Source organism: Aulonocara stuartgranti (genome assembly GCF_965226115.1).
Source record: "Aulonocara stuartgranti genome assembly, chromosome: 7".
Lineage (NCBI taxonomy): Eukaryota > Metazoa > Chordata > Actinopteri > Cichliformes > Cichlidae > Aulonocara > Aulonocara stuartgranti.
Window position 1 is genome coordinate 40673051 of NC_138945.1, and position 13506 is coordinate 40686556.

Below are 13506 nucleotides of genomic sequence, written 5' to 3' on the forward strand. Positions count from 1 at the left end.
AAAAAAAACAAAACAAATGAAAAACAACATAGTGGTTGCTACAAGTCAGGAAGCTTTGTTGTTTATGTCACAGAGACCACATCTGTCTGTGTATAACATCTGGATGCCAGAAGCCTCCAGGCTGTACTCAGGGTTTAGACTGAAAATAGTTTTTTAATTGATTTTGTCTACAGAAAGTAAAATTAAAATGACTTTTTGTAAGAATGAACTCTTAAGTTTGCCCTGTGTTTTCTTTGTTACACTTCCTCATCTCTGGAAGCACAAAAACACATTTTATCATTTGTTGTTTGTTAAAGTCATGCTGACCTCACGCTTCTACAGCCAAATAATGTGAGATCAACAATGAGCTGGAGTTAGGAGTGAGCCCTGTGATGCTGCTCATTGGGAGTGTATTTCAGCTCCTGCTGATATGACTGATCACAGTGCACGCTCTGAGAGCTCAGTCTGTGTATTCATAAGTCTTCTTCATGAGCTCTGAGCCTCTCTGTTTTTTTCTTCCTGGGAGACATGAGCACCTACAGGCGGTGAATTTAAATGTGTCGGCCAGGGATGATAAAGGCCGACTGTCCATCCATCTTCACTGCTCAGCAGGACGAGTGCTGCTGCTGCTGCTGCTGGTGCTGTTGCTCGACCACAATCAGAAGCACATCCTGAACCAGTATCAGAGCGACGTCTGTGAGCTGAGACACAGAGTCCACAATCTGCAACTATCAGTCAACCACACACACACCTCTCTCTCTCACACACACCTCACACACACACACACACACACACACACACACACACACACACACACACACACACACACGCACACCTCACACACACAAACACACACACACCTCACACCTCACACACACACCTCTCACACGCACACACCTCACACACACACACACACCTCACACACACACCTCACCCACACACACACCTCACACGCACACACCTCACACACACGCACACCCACACACCTCACACACACACACACCTCACACACAAACACGCACACACCTCACACACACACACACACCTCACACGCACATGCACACACCTCACACACACAAACACACACACACATGCACACCCACACACCTCACACACACACACGCACACACACACACCTCACACACACACACACACACACACACACACACACACACACGATTATTTACAAAATTAAGGCAAATGGATTGTTGGGATAAAAACTATAATTAAAATAAAAATATTATGTAAAACATTTCACTAAATGCTTCAAGACCACATAAAAATAACTCTCTAAGTCAAAAGTTCAGAAAATAATAAATGTATATATATAAATAAATTATTATATCTGATTACTCCCCCTAAAAAACCCAAATATTAAAACAATATTAAATAATTACATACACAGATTAAAAAGATTTTTTAAAAAAAGCAATAATCAGAACAAGAATCCTGAAAAAGAAATAAAATTACAACAGCATTATGGAGTTGGAGAGGAATTAGAAATAAAAGACATAATAAATCTATGTGATATATTCTTTTTTTTTTTTTTTTTTTTTCCGCCTGTCCCATTTGGTTCTTTAGCCATCAGAATTGTTGTCTGAAGACCAACAAGGATACCCAATGGATTTACTTTGCCAAATGGATCATCGTGGCATTGCCGTATTGGTCCATTTGGTCGATCTTTGTTTTTATTATTTATTATATTTTATTTTCAGATGTTACAGACGGGACAGACATGAGTGAGAGATAGGAAAGGGAGAAAGAAAGAGGAAGGAAAGGAAAAACAGAAGGGGAGAGGGACAGTGAGAAAGGGGGGGAGAAAAAAAATTAAAAATCTCCTGGATCACCTGTTGAGAGAAGAATAGAAAACAAGCAAAAAAAGACCAAAAACAAAACAAAACAACAAAGCAACATACTAAACACAACACCATCGCATTAATCTAGCTAAGTGTAAACAGCAGTAAATACTAAATATTCAATGTTGCTGTGCAGCACGCAGGACAGATGTGCTTCGAAGTAGCAGCCAAGAAAGGTGTAATTTGGGTCTACGAGCAGTGAACACCCGTGTGCATACCTGTGTGGATCAGCGCGCTTGTATTCCAAAGGTTTCTCCATGTAACGATCTGCTAGGGAGTGTGGGGGGGCCACAGCCCCGTCCTCCAGGGTGTGATATATTCTAAAATAATAAAGGTAGATCAAAAAAAATATGTTAAGATGAAATTATAATAAAAAATTAATTATAGTTATGTGATTCTAACTTTAATTTAATTTAATATAAGTTTAAAAAAGGGAAATAAGGAAAAATATAACTACAGCACAAAAAGGTAAATAATAAAACGAAGAATAAAAATAAATTAATAATTAATAATGACAATAATTAAAATGTAAAATAACAAAAATAATTACACTAAAACTATACATTCATATGTAAATAAAAAATGAATATAAATAAAATGTATGATTAAAATATAAAATACCTGGGACATTTTCAATAATAAAAGATAAATAAATAAACAGTCATTACAGTAATAGCAGATCGTGTCTTTCAGTCAGATGACGTTGCTCTGAGGTCACACTCCGGGTCAACGTAAGGAGTAAACGCGCGTGCGTTTGACACCCGGAGAAAGGGAGAAAGAGAGAGACAGAGCGAAAGAGAGTCTGAGTTTTGGGTGAGGAGGGGGTGAGGAGGAGGAGAAGGAGGTTTCGAGGTTTTCCTCAGTGCTCGCACGCGCTGGGCTTGCTGAAAGACGCACGAGGCTGCTACTGGAGTAGATTCTAACCGGCGGGAGACGCGCGTGCCGTTACCCACCGGGCAGCTCCGGTGTGTGACTGTGTGTGTGTGAGACAAAGAGGAGGAAGAGTAGCGGACAGAGTCACATTGAGCCCGGAAAGTTGGAGTACAGCTGCGGAGTGATCGGGGGCAGCTGATGTTCTTCACCGAGGACAGAGCTCCATCTCCGGGAGAGCCGCTCCGGAGCATGCGCTCCTGCCCAGACTCCCACGCTTCTTCGTCTTCTTCTGCGTCCCTGCCGGGGCTGCTGTGAGCCCAGGACGGCGGGGTGGGAGGGGGGGGGGATCCCACCGTGTCCGGGGTTCGTGCTAGTGCCACTATGTCGGTGGCAGTCCGCGTGATGTGCGGAGAGAGAGAGTGAGAGACCCCGACGCTCAGAGCGAGAGAACCATGACTTCCTGTGGGATTACAGCAGCACGCGACATGATCCTAATCGGCGTCGTCTGCCTGCTGCTCGTGCTCGGTGAGTACACCTCCGCTGCCCGCGTGCACGCGCACAGGTGAGGGCAGAGGCTCGGTTTGCGCCTCTGTCAGTCAGCTGGGTCTAAAGATGCTCTCGTGCTCTGAAACACCGAGTAACCGTCAGCAGGAGTACTCGGATACTCACAGAGATACTCCATTACAAGTGAAAATGTTGCAGTGCATGAAGTTAACTTTTAAATCTCCGCAGACAAATAGCGCGCGCCCTTACCCTCAGACCCATGTACCAGCCGTGACGTGTTAGAATAGTACAGAGTACTGTGTGTGCAGAGTACTGTGTTTACAGAGTACTTGGTGTACAGAGTACTGTGTGTACTCTGCTGTACATTCTGTTTGGATTTCTATTATGTTTCTATTGATCATCAGAGCCATAAAGAGCATCTTTGTTACATTCAGTAAATGAAATATATTCAGGTGAAGTACTCTCTGAGGTACTGCCATTTTATCCCTGACAGGGTGTAGTTATTTGTACTCCTAGGGGTTTGACTACTTCTACACCTCTGCCTTACTGTGAGCTTCTACTAAAAGATGCTTTTACCATGCTTGATACCAGGACTGAGGACAGCAGGTCTCGGGAACATTTGTTCTGATCCTGAATATTTTAATCTGAACTTTTTACTGCTGCACAAACATCCACGTACCCCTGAAAGGTCACATCGTTACCCCGAGGTCCAGTAATTAGCTCTTTGTGTGGCCCTCACCTGTGGGAGCTGTTCCTCTGCCCCTGGTTCTGAGCACTGGTCTGATGTGTTGCAGCTTGTTGAGGTGGAGCTGTGGGGTGGGTGACACAAGCTTGTGGTGCTGGAGCATTTCTGTCTGCAGTGGAACAAACAGAGTGTGGAGCCGTGTTTTTTCGTGCCACCTTTTTTTTGTGTCTCTGCAGAGTGTAAATGCACGTTTCATGAGAGCAGCACAGGATTTTGTCCCACTGTTCCAGCAGGGGGCGCCTGGTGCCCTACTGACCTAGCACTAACCACAGGAAAGTCTGTAGAGTCATCCAGGTTATTTTTTACAGATACAATGTGCAGATGTCCCCTGCAAGCATCGCGTCAGGTGCTGATAAAGTGTGAGATGAGGGGAGCCTGCAGAGTGTCCCACAGCTTCCATCAGTTACTCATCATAGGAGACTCAGTGAAGGCCAGCTCAGGTCTCAGGTCTCAGGCGTCAGTCCCGGTCCAGTCAGCTTAAAGGTGTAGCATTGTTCACCAGCTCCAGCAGCTCCACTAGCTCCGGTTCTGAGGTGGCTATGTTCCACAGTGCTCTCCTTAGACCAGGTGAACAGGAAGAGCCTCCTCGAGTGATTGTGAGGATTAAGGAGGACTTCAGGGACCACAGCCTGTGTGGGACATCAGTATTCACTGCAGACCATAGAAAGCATATAAAGATGTGGATGAACCCACAGTAACAGCCTCGTTCATGAATGTTTTCACACGGATTACAAAGAGTTTAGGTTCATGGTTAGTTGAGAGTAACGGGTTAACGGTCCACCTGGCTGTAACAGACAGCTCACCTGTAAGAAACAGCTGCCTCTTCGAGAGGTGGGCTTAGCTTTAGTTTGCACTGCTCTTCACGTCATCATTGCTGATCTCACCACCTCAAACTCTGGGACGGCCGTCAGCTTTCTGAACTGTAAAGCCTTTCAGATGAGAGCTCAAACATCTGCAAGGACAAAAACAAGTTCAGCTCAAGCACCTGATTGTCTTCTTCAAATCCCAGAATCAGGAAGCTCTGAAACACATCTGACAGTTAGAAATGGTCCAAAGATGTTCTCCAGATGTTCTCACTGAAGGATTTCCCTGCTAGAACTTTAGACAGAAAGAAAAAACTGAACAGCAGCAATATTTGGAGGGCAGGTTGAGGTATATCAGTCGTTACCTGCAGAGCTGTGGTTAGGCTCATATGAACACAGAGAAGATGGAGGATAAGGGTGAAAATCTTCCTAAATGAAAGTTCACTTTGAGGTCCCTCAATGGGCAGAAGGCACAAAGAAGATGCCAAACGAATCAAACTTCAGCCGAGAGAATGGGTGAGATGATCTGTCCACAGCATGAGGTCAACCATTCATAGTCTGGATTACTCACTGTGAAAGCCATGATCCCCAGCTTCTGGTCCACATGTGAGGTTTCAGGAGCTGTACCAGGGACGAGGAAAATGGAAGGAGGAGCATGCTGCAGCACTTTCACTTTTACTTTGAAGGAGAACTACAGCTCTTTGCACTTTTATTTTGAAGAACCGCAGCTCTTTGCACTTTTATTTTGAAGGAGAACTACAGCGCTTTACATTTTTAATTTCGAAGAAGGACTATGGTGCTTTGCGCACTGAAGGACAAAGATCTGAATGTGTGTTTGTTCCACATCGTGTTTCCTCTCTATAACACAGCCTTTATATTCATTCACAGAATTATTATATGATTATGCTTCTGGTTATCATAGGTAATTTTTGGGACTGTGAAATGTCAGCGGCATGTAATGTAATAGTTTACTTTTACCCTCCTGCCTGGTTTTGTGCCGGTTAACCGTTAGATCGTGTTGTTTGTTGGCGTTCAGCATGTTATGTCTCTAAAATAATGACTCCAGCAGCTCACACACACACTTCCTGTTTCTGAAAACCCTCGAAATCCCACGAAATGCACACACCTGCTATCTGCGGCTGCCGACAGGTAAACATTCATTTATCTGGTCCCTGTGATGCTCGCTTAATTGGATTCACCCGCATGCTATTGTCTCTGCTGGACGGAAGCTGTTGAACTGCCTGACAAAGGCCACGCTCGACACAGATGGAGCTGAGTCTGTGCGCCCTGGAGGAGATGTCGAACCGGATTAGTGTGGGATATTTTCTTGAGGACATCCGCGCAATGCCTTCTAATGTTTCCTATTTCAGTTTCATATGTTTCTGTCACAGCTAACGGCCGCTGGAACAACAATAACCTACAACAGGAAGACATATATGATATGATGCTCTATGAACACGTGCTGGCTTTATCCTCAGCTTCTTATCAGGAGATCACCTCATCTCGATCCGAGATCCATCACTGAGCCTTCAATCTGCAATCCTGAGTTACAGCTGAGAAACTGAGGCATAGCATACAGACACACCTCCACCTGCACCAGAGGAAAAGCCTGCCTGAGTCTGCAGAGACGCACATTTATCTGACCAACAGCCCCATTAATATTTTTACATTTAGTTTTAAACGAGCTCTGTTTGAACTGATTAGTTTGCTATGTTAAAGAGGTGGAAAAAGATCACAAAGAAGCAATAAGTGACAGTAAACAGGTGCCAAAAACTACAAAGAGACAAAAATATTGGAAAAATATTTAAAAAGACCATACGCACACACAAAAATTTAACAAAAAGCAGAGCAGAGACACACGGTGACTCTAATGAGACACAAAATGACTGCAAATAGATAAAATGATCACAAAAGTAAACAGGAAGTGAGTGAAGCTAACACCTCTGTGTCTAACTCCCGCCTTCTCCCTGTTTTCCTGCAGATGTGTGCGTTTGTGACTCGGAGCTCGGCACCCCCGGCTGGAGGGAACCTCTAGACTGTGTCCGAGCCTCCGAGCTGTGCAACCAGAACAGCCAGTGCAGCTCGCGTTACCGGATCATGCGCCAGTGCCTGTCGGGCGGGGACAAGGAGCGCAGCGCCATGCTGGCCTCCAAGGAGTGCCAGGGGGCGCTGGAGGTGCTGCAGGACTCGCCGCTCTACGACTGCCGCTGCAAGAGAGGCATGAAGAAGGAGCTGCAGTGCCTGCAGAACTACTGGAGCATCCACATGGGCCTGACTGAGGGTAAGCCTCCCATGCTGGGCCCTGTCCAGAGCTAATAAAGCCTCCTGCTGCCGCCGATGGAGCACAGCAGCTTGCTGGTGTTTTTATGTCAGGTCTTCTCTTCACACGCTGAGGTTGTCTGTTGGCCTGAAGCGCAGACAGAAAGTAGAGAAAGTTTTACTCAGTGAGCACTTGCAAACAGCAGCTAAAGACGTGAGAGAGTGCAGGGGAGCAGCCTGAAGTCTGATGTGACAGGAAGTGTGTTTATTCAGGAGACGCTCAGACATCATCACCAGAGTATGAAGAGATTTGACAGGAATGGGGAATGGATGAGTTACACTGTGTCTGCAGTGCGAGCCCTGCTGTTTTTCATCAGTATAATTTGAATTGGCTGGATTCTTCATGCTCCTCTGGATTGTCAGGGAAGCATCACTGATCCCTCAATCTCTGCAGGTTCTGCATCCTGGGCAGAGTTGTTTTTCTGGCTGTTTATGTGTGATGGACAGTAGATGTAGTGAAATTCTCAGCAGCACGAGCCACCCTGAATCTAATGACAATGGGATCGTGTCTGTGCAGTCAGGTTTGAGGGAGTTATTACTGATTGTTTGACAAAATTGCTGCAATCATGTTGATTAGTGGGTGACCTTTAACCTGGGCCAGCTGCTGGTTCAGATCGACTCATATTTGTGCTATTTTTTTAAGATTACTCTTATTTCACCAAACTATTATTTCATTATTGATGCTGGAGTTTTAGGGCCGATATTGATAACCATCCCACCATCTATCGAGCGCCTGGTTTTGGGTCCATGAGGCTTGGTTGGACACCTACTGAATAACATGGATCTGCTGCTCAGTGAGCCCACCGCCCCAGAGGGCCTGGGGTTGGGTGGAGTGTGAGCTGGGCTGTTGACAAAAGTGGGATTGGTGTTTATGGACCCCCAGACTGGACTCAGTTAATGATTTTTAAAATCCAGATGGTAGTTAGCTGTAAATACATGAAGTCAAAGAGTGTTGATTTTATCTATCGGTAAATCTCGTGTAAAGGCTCAGAGTAAAGATGCTTTACTACCATTTAGTTTCTATAATAACAGACAGTTAGCTGTAGCATAGCTTCACAGCATGTATTCGACATGTGACTTCATCACATCCAGGTCAGGTGTATATGACACACAGTTCATACAGCAGAGCACTGTACCCCAGGCTGCCTACAGACCCCCACAGCCATCAGTGTGATGGCTGTGGGTGTCAGGCGTCCCTTCCTCTGCCATGTTTCACTGAAATCTGCAAAACCCAAAAACTCTCAGTCCAAATAAACCTGCAGCAACGCTGAGGTTCACCCGGGGCTGTGTTCCAAACTTTGTCAGCTCTGACTTTGTGATTTTACAAAGGGAGGGCGGCGTGTTTGTTTAGCTGTTTGGTTTTCTGCAGAGGAACCTAAAAATGATTTTAATCCTTTTAAAGTGTCCATCGCGAGCGCTCCAGCGGTGCGCCGACAGACGAGCCTCTGACGGCTTTCCGAGATGCTTCTTTGGGAATTTTAGCACAACAAACGAGCCGCTCACATGAAACGCTCGCTCGCTGCAGAGCTGCTGCGTTCTCAGTCACCTGGATAACGCCCGTGGCTCGTTCACATCCCACTGCCACACACACACACACGTGCACACAGCCCGTTGGCTGGCCTAGTTTAGGTCTCGGCAGTGGCAGAGCTCATTAAGAGCCTTTGTCTTTGTTCTCCTTTCCATTGAGGATGTCTCTGTAGTGCCAGCAAAGCTAGCAAAGTCTCCACATCACACACACACACAATGCTGTGCGGAGACACACAGGCCGTGTGTTTAAGCCTGACAAAGTTGTAATGTACAGAAACACAAACATGCTGTCTGACACGCAGCAGAACAAATATCTATACCCACTAACACTGCACGTGCTCACACGGCTTTCCTTCGTGCTGTGTTTATGTGTCTGAGCTCTGCAGTGTGTTTCAGAGTCTTTTTGCATTAAAGCATCTTAACCTGGCGATCAAACATCTTGGTCGCACACAGCTGAAGGTGGACCAGTGAGAAACGCTTTGAGATCCAGAGACAGAGTCATGTGCAGTTCTTAATGATCTTCCAAACCTTTATTATTTCCTCTGCACTGATCTTGTTCACTAAAATCTCTCTTTTAGTGACTTTTAGCTCAAGCTAAACCAACAGTGAATGACTTTTAGGGAGGGGCAACGGGAGTGTTTGGTTTATTGGACAAAATTAAATGAGCTTGCCTTGTTTTCATCATCTCTAAAAGCCAAATTATAATCTGATCAATCCTCCAGCCCTGCTAGAGGCTGATGACCAGAAACACTGTGTTTATTCAAAGACAGGACCTGAGCGTGAAAATTACAATGCTAGCTGTCACAGAATATGTCCAGTTTGGACCCTGAGAGGAGGTGGAACTGAAAGTCAGTCCTCAACTGGGCCCAGCTTGCACAAAAGCAGAGGAAAAAGAAACAGGAGCCATGACTTCACACTTAAAGGTAAAGCTTGCAGAGTTCAGAAACCATCAAGCTTCCAACACAGAGCCTCAGTAGAGGCGACTGTGCATCTGAATGACTTGAAAGTATTTGGCAGAAGTTGCCATCCTCTTTCAGAAGAGCTGGAAGCCTCTTGGGGAGGTACTGAAGATGGGTGTCCAGGTTTGGTGAGATGTTTGAGGATTACCTGGTTACTTAGCCTGATGATGGACACCTGGATGAATTAGGGTTGGGCGATTGGACGAATATATTGACTATCGTTTTTACAGGGGAGATTTATTTGCCCATCAGTAAGTTTGCTAATAATGATGGAGCTAATAGAAGCAGTCAACAGAAAAAAAAAATAGCGCTGTTTTAACAGCACCCTCTTTCATCTGTGAGCAAATGCACCCTCCTCAGAGTGCGCCCAAATGCTTGTTGATGGAGCTGCAGAAGCTAGTGATCGCCGCATACTCAGCCGGATGGTGGACACGTACATGCTCATGCAAATTAGTCGCGTTTGAGTACTTTGCTCGCACTATACGTCTGGACAAGTGACACAACGCTTTGGTTACATCCTTAGGTTTACCTCTTTCATCTGGTTTAGAGCCAAAGAAATCCCAAAATGGCGACTTTATATTTTTTTAGTGCTGTCAGTGCTAACTAACGCGATTAACAATTAACCCATCTGGAGGGTTAATTGTTAATCCGACCCTACTGAGTCAAAATCCCTGAAATGTCTCTGTCAATGCATATCGGGCAGTTTGTCCAAAAGTTTGTTCATTCTGCGCTCCAGATGGGTTGAGCGCGTTAAAATTTTTAATCGTGATGACCATGTTAACGCTGCATTAACGCGTTTCTTCCTGTCAAAAGGGAGTTTTTCCTTCATGTTGTTGCCAAAGTACTTCCTCACATGGGGTCATGTGATTGTTGGGATTTTTCTGTAATCCTGTAGGGTCTTTACCTTACAGTATTAAAACACCTTGAGGTGACTATTTTATTGGTGCTATATATAAAATTGAAAATAAAATTGAATTGAATCAATAGTTATGTTTTTTTAGTGGGTATGAGGGATGATGATCAGTGCTACAAAGCTGTCGCATCAGAGACTACAGTCCTCTCCAAACCTTGAACAAGGTGACAACTCAAAGTTAAAAACTCAAACAGTGTTTGTGCACTTTCAGCTAATGAGCAGGATTTCAAGGGTGCAGGTAAATGGCTTGATGTGGCGCGCAGCCTTGAGTCATGAATCTTAAAAATGATTTGAACATGGCAGCAGTTTGTGCAGATTGCTAGGAACGTCAGCGTGACTACAAAGAAGCTTTAAAAGGTTTCTCACAGGAAAGTTCATCTGCTGCTCGCTTAATTACATCCTGCTTCTGATGGGTTTATAGAAATTGTGCTCCTGTAGTTCTGGCTTCCAGCTATATTTTTCTTTCATGTGACACTGAACAAAAGATTTTCTCTTGCACTGTTTGTCTCGTTCATGCATGACGGGCAGGAGGGGATGTGTTGGCTTTTCAGCTTAAAACTTATAATAGAAGTCAGGAGGAAGAACAGGTGAGACTGAAAAGACTCCGAAGTTTCTCCCAGTACGAGGTTCAGCCTGTGTTTATGTGCCTGGAGAGGTTGATTTAGGAGACAGGTTCAAAACTCAGAGCTGTGGTCATCAGAGGAGCCAGTCTTTAACTACATAATGATAATAATAATAATAATAAGAACAACAACAACAACAACAACAACAAAAATGTCACTAAGAAATAATGATAATAATGATAGTAATAATAATAATAATACAAATTTTACAATGACTGTTACATCACACACACACAGAAAATCTACAAACACAGGAGTGAAACTAAAGTGTGCAGCAGACATCCAGTTTGAGATCTTTAATCTACTCTTAGGTTTTTAATCTGATTCATGTTAAAATTAGTTCTCGGTCTCAAACTTGGTCTTTAGTCTGATTTTCATTCTTACATGTTTAATCCAGTCTAAAGATTTTAGCCAAGTCTTTATGTGTTATTCTGGCCTAAATAATCATCAGTAAATTCCAACCTAATCAGGATTAGTCCTGTCAGATTATTGGATTTTTGGCTGCTAATAAAAAATAAACCTTGAAACTAACACACAACGAAATGTCTTTTGTTTTGGAAATGAGAGGTTGGGGAGAAGTTATTAAAGTTCATGTAGATGGGCGAAGACTCTGTCACTGTGTGATGCTAACTTTCAGAAATAATGCTGTCACATCCTCTGAAGTGCGTCTTCACTCCTGAATGTAGTCTTTAATATGTGATGAAATCTTTACTTGTCATTGTGTTTCTGAGGGTTTATGGTTTAGTTTGTTGCCTCACTCTGGTTTTGGTTTCTGTAATGTGCCCACCTGCATTCCAGCAACAGCCAGTAATCGTTTCTTTTCTTGCAAATATTTTGTCGATCCTTTTGTTCAGAGCACAGAAAGAGAAAAGAGTCAGAAGTGAAATGGTCTCTGAAATACCAGCACGCTCTGGAAATGTGTTTAAATTGCTAATTACACGTAGTTCACTCCTGCGTGACGCTGCTTTTATAGTCTGATACAGAGTCTTTCACTTAGTCTTAAATATGGTCTTTGTGAGTCACTTGAGTAAATCAGCAGCCTGTGGCTTAATTAGGAGAGCTGTGATTGACGGCAGCATCCAGGTTTCACTTTGCAGACTCTCCAGTGAGTGTCTCTGCCCGGCAGATCCTCCGAGAGCTGCCGGGAAGGTGTTGAAGGGAAGGGTGGAAATGAGTAATGAGCTGAGGGACAGAAAATTGGTTGTGGGTGGAGAGTGCCGAGTCCAGAGATGGAGGACTGGAGTCTTTCCTGAAAGCTTTTCCTCTGGCATTCTTTTCATTATTCGTTCTTTGAGGGCTGCAGAAGAAACACTCACCCAGGAGGAACAAAGTGGGGTGACAGAGACTCTCAGAGGTTTCCTCCCACCTGTTATTATGTTCACTGTGAATGTGAAGGAGGTGAGTGGAAGCACCTTAATAGGAGAAGGAAACTTACAAATTATCAGAAAGTGAGGCACAGAATAAAAACCTGGATATGGTTAGAGATGCTGAATAAATCTATTACCACAGTAGCTATGATGATGACGACTGTGATGTCACCATGACTCACCTGTGGAAAGACCTGCATCATCTGTTGATTTAACATTTTGCCTGTCATTTTGTTACCGTATTTTCACGACCATAAGGCGCACTTAAAAGTCTTAGATTTTCTTCAAAAAGTGCGGCGCGCCCTATAGCGCGGTGCGCCCTATGTGTTGTAAGGAGGACGTAGTAGAGAACACCATGAGAACGTTAATAAAGGGTGAAGTGTGGGCGTTGATCGTATATACCGGGACAATCGCACATACCTGTATAAAAGAACAGGTATGTGCATTATGCAGGACATCGTTGTTTTAACAACCCTGAAAATGGCAAAGAGACACGCTTACGAAGCACAGTTTAAACTGAAGGCCATCAGCTACGCGGAGGAACATGGAAATCGAGCAGCGGCGAGAGAATTTAAGATTAACGAATCGATGGTTCGCAAATGGAGGAAGCTGGAAAACAAGGTCCGGCAGGTCAAGAAGACGCAGCTGAGTTTCCGCGGACATAAGGCGAGGTGGCTCGAGTTGGAGGAAAGACTCGAGCGGTGGATCATCGAGCAAAGAGCGAGCGGGAGAAGCGTTTCGACGGTCACCATTCGGCTAAAAGCAGTTTCACTTTCACTTTTTATGAAACGGTGCCATTTTTCCATCCGGACCAGGACTACGGTAGCGCAGCAACTTCCAGCGGATTATAAGGAAAAGCTGGCCATCTTCCGCTCCTACTGCAGCAAACACATCGGCGACAAAAACATCCAGTCCAGCCACATCACAAACATGGACGAGGTCCCGCTCACTTTTGACATCCCGGTGAGTCACACTGTGGAGAAGAAGGGGACCAGCACGGTAGCGATACGCACAACGGGGTATGAAAAGTCTTCTTTT

General features: G+C 44.5%; 1 protein-coding gene across 1 annotated transcript in view; it reads left to right on the top strand.

Annotated features, from left to right (window-relative positions):
• Nucleotides 1-3153: 3153 nt before the first annotated feature.
• gfra2b (GDNF family receptor alpha 2b) overlaps nucleotides 3154-13506 on the top strand; it is a 165877-nt gene continuing 155524 nt past the window's right edge. Inside the window, exons 1-2 of the mRNA XM_082542446.1 lie at nucleotides 3154-3233; nucleotides 6742-7041. Of these exons, the coding sequence (XP_082398572.1) occupies nucleotides 3161-3233; nucleotides 6742-7041 (373 nt within the window). The 5' untranslated portion in view covers nucleotides 3154-3160. The remainder of the gene's footprint in view (nucleotides 3234-6741; nucleotides 7042-13506) is intronic.